A 7,942-nucleotide genomic window follows, 5' to 3' on the forward strand; every position below is an offset into this window, starting at 1 on the left:
AAAGATTTATTGTGAGTACATCATTTGGAATGAGATAATGCAATGAGGTGATACAATGAAATTCGACAAATTCGAGGCCTTTACACTTTTCAGTGACCTATGACTAAGCGCTATAGTCTAAGTTCAGTCAAATGTTTTGTCGGGGGCTGACTAGATTCAGGTAAACCTAGAGACGTTGCGGACCGGCAGTTTGTACTCCGGGGACCGACTTTGAGAAACACTGCTCTAGAACCTACTAAATTAATCTCAAAAGTTTCTCAATAAACTTATATATTTTATCTGTTATTTTCTCTGCCCTAACACTTTAAAATAGACTCAATCCATTTGCCAGACCTTGTAGCCATTATGTGACAAAAATACGAAATATAAATTGCACTTTTTTCTAGAATGACTGCACGCTATAACAGACAATTACATACTGCTTATTTTTATAGTCAAAGCTAATAGATTTTTATTTAGTTTTATTTTTTCATTTGCACTTAGACACTCTCAGACTACGCCAACAATAGTAACTCAGAAAAGCCTTACACAGAATAAGTACAGATATTATGGAATCACCATCAATGCCATGCATGACTTTACCCAGGAAAGACTTAAATCGGTAAATGATAAAATGAAGAGTTGCTAAGATGTTAATACTGATAAGACATTATATGATTGTACAATCCCCTCTGCAAGAAAGGACGAACTCTAAAGCTAAGTGCATGGTGAAAAGGGCCTGATGTTGTGCTGAAAACAATCCAGATGGACAGATGATCCAAGGCCAAGATTATCCACCATGATCGTTTTTGGAATATGTTGGTGAGAGAATGTCAAACTGCGTAACTCCAGAGAAGAATTTGTCAGCGTAAACTCAGCCTGCTGGGGATCCCATGGTTCCTGTCTATATGACTTCCATAGGATCACCAAGATTGGAGCATACAATGGATTCACTCGACCACCTACCTAAGACAAACTCCCCAAGCAACAGGACAGACAGTGGTAATAAGAAACAAGAGATAATCTCATCTGTATGCTGTGGACCTCGGAAGAAAAAACCATCAAAAAAGAATTGGTGAATGATCAGTTCAGTATAGTGTTTTGTTTTGTTTTAGGATTATTCAATGGACTTCACAATCAAGGAGGGGTAATGTTTTAAGCTACATTTTTAATGTTTTAATTTATATGTTAGCAGGAATAGTAATTACGTTAAGATTGAAAAGTTTAGAATATTCTAGATGATGTCAAAAAATCTAGAAATGATGTCTAGAAATGTGACATTAATTATAAATACGAAAGTCAGTGAAGCATCTAGTTAATGCTTTCAGTCGGTGGAGTGCTAGTCGTTCAGTCAAGTATTTAGTTTCAGTGAAGTATTTGAATCTGTATTAGTTTTTGCGTATATTCACTTATATGATTAGGTTAGCGTGCATAAGAAAGTTTACTTTTACATTAGCAAGATATTTCTGTTTGAATGTCACATGTAAACTTCGGCCTACGAATTAAAACAATGTACAAGTGACAGCAGCTTGTAGAGACGTTAAGTAATAAATAAATTAATTGTTATCGTTACATGGATTGGACTTACCCTTAGTTTCACCATATAGTTTTAAAAAACCTGCTAAAGAAGAAACGATGTTACAATAAAATAACCCAAAAATGTTTGTTAAGCTCATTGTTGATTTCTCGTTTTGCTTTCTATTTCATTACATTACGCTCACGAATTTCATCAATTCAGAAATATTTCAAAGATATCATCACTATTTTTTTTCTTTTTCGGGAGGAGTATATTGTATTTGAATATCTTTGTAATATTTATATAAATAATTTTAACAACCTTACAAAAGATAATTTATTTACGACCCCTTCATACTGTATTATTCTATTCTGATGTTATTTGACGCCTGCGCAACTGAACTGTGCATTCCTACCGATGTAACACGAATGGCACGAGGGGAAAAGGTGTGTTATTATGGTAGGGATCACAGTTAAAGCTTAGCCCGATTTGTGGATCTATTTTGGGCTACTTCTTATTTTAGGTTTCCAATAATAAATGAGTAAGTCATTTACTTGTTGTGTGTAGGCCTAGCTAACGTTGTAGCTAAAAGTTGCTCAGACAAGACCCTCAAACAGCCTTTTTTACGTTTAATGGATCCAGCCATCGGGTGGTTTCAGCCAGAACAGCGTGGACCAGCGTCGGAACTGTGGTCTAGGATTTGGGAAGCGCAGCAAGGGATAGAAAATATGGATCTTAACAATCGGTGTTCAACGAAGCCAGGGGACTATATTTCTTTAAATGGAATTGGCCTAAATATATTAGACAATAAGAAAGTTTCAGATGCAAAATCAGAATATAATAACACACCGGACAATTCCTCTTATAACCGTCCTAAGAGGAAAAGAGAAAATAGAGCGAGTACGTTTGATCTGAACAAAAATGCTCACTTGATAAAACAATATGGCGGAACTCCATGGCGAACGAAAGATAAAAACTACACGCATGGAATTATAGGGTGGGTGTTATTTCAAACTAAAATGTTATTGGACAAAACGTAGGTTATGTGGGGAAAATAGTATTAAGTTAATGTTTTATTTTCAAAAATACAATTCTCCAAAATTTTTGGTTTATTTCTCACTCAAAACTGTATTTCTGAAAAGCAAGGTACTCGGGTAGTGGGAATCTAATAGTAATACTAATAATCAGTGACACTCCTGACGGTGGGTAATAAATTTTAATGAAACAGTAGGTGCAAGTTTTAGATTGTTAAGCCATTGTTTTGAGTTCATTATTTATACAGTCTTAAATCATGACAATCCTACTTATCAATTTTGTGAGAATTACATTTCCGTAACTAAGCCTAGCCTGGCTTTAAACTTAATTAAACTGTAAGTTGTATTTGGTAAGGAACTTGCTTATTAATTAACTCAAGAATACAATAACCTTTACAATAGGGAATTTGTTTTGACCCATAGTATCGGGTTTTTGTCAGGTGAAGTTGATGTAAAATATATGGTATTAATAATTCAATGATTTGAAATCTGGCAGCACATGAAATTTATTGATTGTGTGGAAGAATGAGTGGCATGCACCCTCACAGTATCAGCAAATTATTAGAACAATAATAAATGGCTTAACGTTTATTACAATAAGTAGATAATTTTAAGTATATCATACTGTGACACTCCAAATTTTGTTTCCTGTAGCAGAGGTTTTCTTTCAAAATTTAATCTTATGAGGTGTATAGTATTGAAATGCTGGCAGTGAAGTTTGCCTGTAAACATGGTCTGGTTGTATTCCCCAAGGTTTTTTCTTGACAAGTGTCTTAAATAATACAGTTTTAAGGGTACCTAGCTTTTTAATGCTATTAAGTTATCAGCTAGAAATAACACTCAAAAATGCAAAAAAAGAAATTACAGTCATAGATAGTTTTATCATATAAAATACTTCATGTTGTAATCATAATTACAATAACTGAAAGCATTTACTAAATAAAGAAAATCTTACATTTAAATTGTAAAAGAGCCTCAAACATACATTTTTGTACATTTCACATTACAAACATGAACTAACCAAAACTGGTAATCCTGGTGCACCATTTCATCAAAATTGGTAATACTAGTGCTTCATTTCACCAAAATGGTAATACTAGTGCCTCATTTCACCAAAATGGTAATACTAGTGCCTCATTTCATCAGAATTGGTAATACTAGTGCCTCATTTCATTCAGCTGGTTGTTTAATGTTACTGTCAATTATATGTCTTCTGACTTTTAGATTATTTGGTAAGTCATTTAAATGAGGCTAGATTTTTTTAACAGTATAATCAGCCAGGTAACTATTGGTTTTAAGTAATAAAAGGTTATATTATGGCTTCTACACTTGACTTGTTTTAGGCTTTTGCTGCTGTTGCTTTCAGGATACTTCATGAACTCTATTAAACTATTATCAATGACTTTAAATGCCAACTCAGACATACTTACTCTGTACCTTACTGTTAGATTAGTATCCAGCATTTAAGAGTCTAATCAGAGTTGTGTATATACTGTTAATTTTCTTAAATTTAATACCCAATCACTACAGTCAGGTGCTTTAAAAGTACAATTAATTTTGTTGTGGATTTATCCAAAAAATTTTTTCCTTGAAATTTGCACAGTTCTATAGGATATAGTGTCAAGTGGCATTAAGAAAAATATTCACTGTCATAAAAATAAATAGTACGTATTATGCTTAGACTAACTATATAATGACAGTAGTTCCAGGCATTATTTAGTAAGTAGGCCCTGCTTACTGTGGCCAATATGTTGGAAAACTACCAGTATCTTTGTCACAGGTAACAAGCTGTATAAAGTTTGAAGACAGCTTGAATGGGTAATGAAGAAAACTATTACAAGTTTAACATAGTAACAAATGTACAATGTTTCAACAAAGTCAAAATGTTGTGCATTAAATTTGTAGTTGACTAAAATTTAAATTACCATATTTTTCGGTGTATAAGACGCACTTTTTACCCCAAAATTTGATGTCCAAATCTGCTTGCGTTCTATACACCGAAGGTATGAATAATATATATACACAATATACACAAGCCATGTGTAAATATATTTAAATAGGCATGCATAGTTTAGTTCAATTGAAAGTGTAATTTATAACAATAGTAGTTTTTTTTTTCTTTTAAAAACATAGCTATTTATAATGCTTCCTAAATAATAAAAAAATAAATTGCAGTGAAACGCAATGAAGATTTTGTAGGTTTTGAACCAAACTAAATAACAGTAAACCTTTTTTTGATTTACGGTATTTTCTTATTTTGATGTTTTGAGTTCTTTTGTGTTTAGAAAAATATATGCTAATTTTTAAAGTATCAAATTGAATTTTTGTTCAGTAAAAATCTTTCAAATGCGACTAGCTTTTTTTTTCCCCAAAAAGCGTCTTCAGAATAAGGGTGCATCTTATATTCCGATAAGTACGGTACTGAAATACAATAAATGTTTAGGTATTAGTAACATAATAGATGTAAGGCCAATTTAAATTGATTTATGGGACATTCAGAATACTGATTAATCCAGGTGATGCAGACTTTTTTTCTTTGAAAAGTTAAGATATCTGTATGAAGTTAAAGTAATTCAATTTTTTTTTTTGTGGTTGTTTAAATTTGTTTCCTTTTTTTTTGCACTAAATTAGTTATTCTGGTAATGTTGTGGGCATCTGTAAACAAGACTTATTTTGTGAACGAGTGTGTACAGTAGCTTTATAGAAATTTAACAGACATTTATTGAGTTATCTTAGAAGATGAAAATATTATTGAATAAGTTTAATGTGAATATTATGGTGAGATCACTAGTATTTGTATAATTTTTGTAAATTAGTATTGATAAATGTTTTTGAAAACTAAGTGCTAGAACAGTTGTACTTACATGTATTAGAAATGGCAAAATTTGTGATATATTTTTACAGAATATATATATATATATATATGTGTGTGTGTGTAAACTTACTTTGATAGTGACCTTGATACGTTTAGAAGTCTTGTGAAAAACTGTTAAGATTTAAAATGGATTTCAATAATCTGTTTTATTTGCATTAATAAAAATGATGTAGGTAGTAGTGATGCGATTGTAAGCAGTTGTTACTTTTCTTGAATTATATTGCTGTACACTGTTGTTTTTGTGATTTTCTTTTTTATTGACTCACATTTTTGATGAATGTGTATTTGAGAAAGACAAACTGGATCTACAATCATTTTCCCTCTGTCTTGTTCATCTTACTACTCCCATAATCATGACACCTTAGTTATGTTGAATAGTTTTAATGTAATTATTATTTGTAAGTTTTCAAGTTAGTTTTTTCACATTACTTTTATTATTATTTTGAAACAGTTGTAAAATGCTCAATTTTTTTTTTTTGGGGGGGGGGGGTATAGTTTCAATTTAACTTAAGATCAACAAGGAACAAGTTGGTACATCTAGGCTTTCTCATCTGCCAAACTAAATTATTAAAATTATAAACTCAAAGCTAGTTCTTATCATTCAAATATTTATTAAGCCTTTCTTTAAACTTCCTCAAATTTACTTCTTCCACCACATTTGAAGGTAACCCATTCCAAAAGCCAACTACCCTGCTAAGAAAATATAACTGAAGATGGCTTACCCTACCAAATTTTATATTTATGCCCCTAGTCCTACCATTCCCACCATAAAATATGAAAAAAGTTCCCTTTACAATCTTAAATACTTCAATCATATCCTCTTTTTCTAGAGAGAAAATTTCATAATTCTTCATCTGTCCTCTTATGACAATCTTTCCATCCTAATAGCCCTTCTCTGAATCCTTTTGAACAATTCAATGTTCTTCCTAAGGTAAGGAGCCCAAGAATGAACACAATACTCCAAATCTGGCCTAACCAGTGACCTATATAAGGAAATTATTCAGTATTTCTGTAGATACAACCTAAAATCTTATTTGTCCTACCACTAGCAACAGCACATTACTTGATGGCTTAAGTTTGATCAACCAAAAGATCAAGATCCTTTTCTTAAGCAACACTGTTAGGGTTTTTTTCCATCACAATTATAATTCAACTTATGATAATCCAGATGCATTACCCAACATTTATTATACTTAAGTCATTTAATACTTATTTATTCAACTCACCAAGTAATCTAAATCCTTTTGTAAAGCAGTAACCAATACCATAATATATTTTTTTTAACAAGCTTAGAATTAATATGATAATCTTTATCAGTCTTGTTTCCAATTGACGAAAAAATATTACTTAACCAAATCATCTCATAATCATGAGATATGAGCCATCCATTATCATCCATCAAAGGCCCTACTCCCATGCTGACATTTTGCTTATCCGTAATGTATAAGAAATTACTTTTAATTTTTACATTTTCATGTACCCTCTTCAATTTCCTGTTTGACCAACCCTCTTGATCCTCTATATCCTATGTCTGTCATCATAGCAGTCAATTTGAACTTCATAAATTTATAATTCTCTTCTGTAATCTTTTTTCCTTTGTGAACCAACCTGTACATCTTGAATATTTAAACATTTATTTTAAATTTTTTTGACATTTTATAAGTATATTTTTAATTCATTTGCCCAATTCGTAACATACAATTCTGGTCACATCCCATCAGAATTTACTTTTTGAAATTTGTAACCAAAATTTTAGTATTCTTCATCTCCATATTGAGCAGTGATCACTTGCACCTATATGTTGTCCAGTTTCTTCCTTTTCATTCACTTCTATATTAGAAGTTAACAATAAACCTAAAATATCATTGTTCCTAGTAGGTTCCCTGTTCAATTGGTGAAGAAAACCATCCTGAACAGTTTCTAAAAACCTGTCTTCCTCATGGTTTAATATTTCAAAATTTTTATGCCTGAGATTAAAACTTCCCATAATTATAACGTTACTAATGCCTGAAATCTTGTTCTCCTTGTAGAGTTTTACACTAATATCATCTGGTAGTCTGTAACAAATTCCAGCTAAAATCCTTCTCCAACATCCTCCAATAAAAATTTGATTCAGTTTGCTTGCTATTATCTTTGATATTTTCAACTTCAATGTAGCTCACATTTTACATATAAAGCCAATCCTCCTTTCTTTTTTTAATACTCTGTCTCTTAAATAACCTGTAACCCTGTATTTTAAAAGACTTCTGTCATTAAAGATGTCTGTATTTAATGAAGTTACAGCTGTTCCCATTATACCAAAATATCTTCCAACTAGTGCTCTAAGTGATGTGTTTGTTTTTTATACTTTTAGCACTACAATAATAACAATTTAGCATACTCTTAGAACTAACTTGTATTTCGTTCCTATGCTACACTTTTCTGTACATCTTATTTTTTTCTACATACGGGAAACATGTACAATAAACATATACAGGAGAAGCAGTGGTAGCTGGTAACAGTGACTTATTGATTGGAAAATTTTGAAAGGCAAGAAAG

At 31.5% G+C, this 7,942-nt stretch overlaps 1 protein-coding gene across 1 annotated transcript in view; it reads left to right on the plus strand.

The window, feature by feature from the left end:
• The first annotated feature begins 1,915 nt into the window (after positions 1 to 1,915).
• Positions 1,916 to 7,942, plus strand: part of LOC106465129 (non-canonical poly(A) RNA polymerase PAPD5-like) — a 35,086-nt gene continuing 29,059 nt past the window's right edge. The window contains exon 1 of the mRNA XM_013925328.2: positions 1,916 to 2,492. Coding sequence (XP_013780782.1) covers positions 2,128 to 2,492 — 365 coding nt within the window. The 5' untranslated portion in view covers positions 1,916 to 2,127. The remainder of the gene's footprint in view (positions 2,493 to 7,942) is intronic.

The sequence above is a fragment of the Limulus polyphemus genome, unplaced genomic scaffold (assembly GCF_000517525.1).
Source record: "Limulus polyphemus unplaced genomic scaffold, Limulus_polyphemus-2.1.2 Scaffold1846, whole genome shotgun sequence".
Classification (NCBI taxonomy): Eukaryota; Metazoa; Arthropoda; class Merostomata; order Xiphosura; family Limulidae; genus Limulus; species Limulus polyphemus.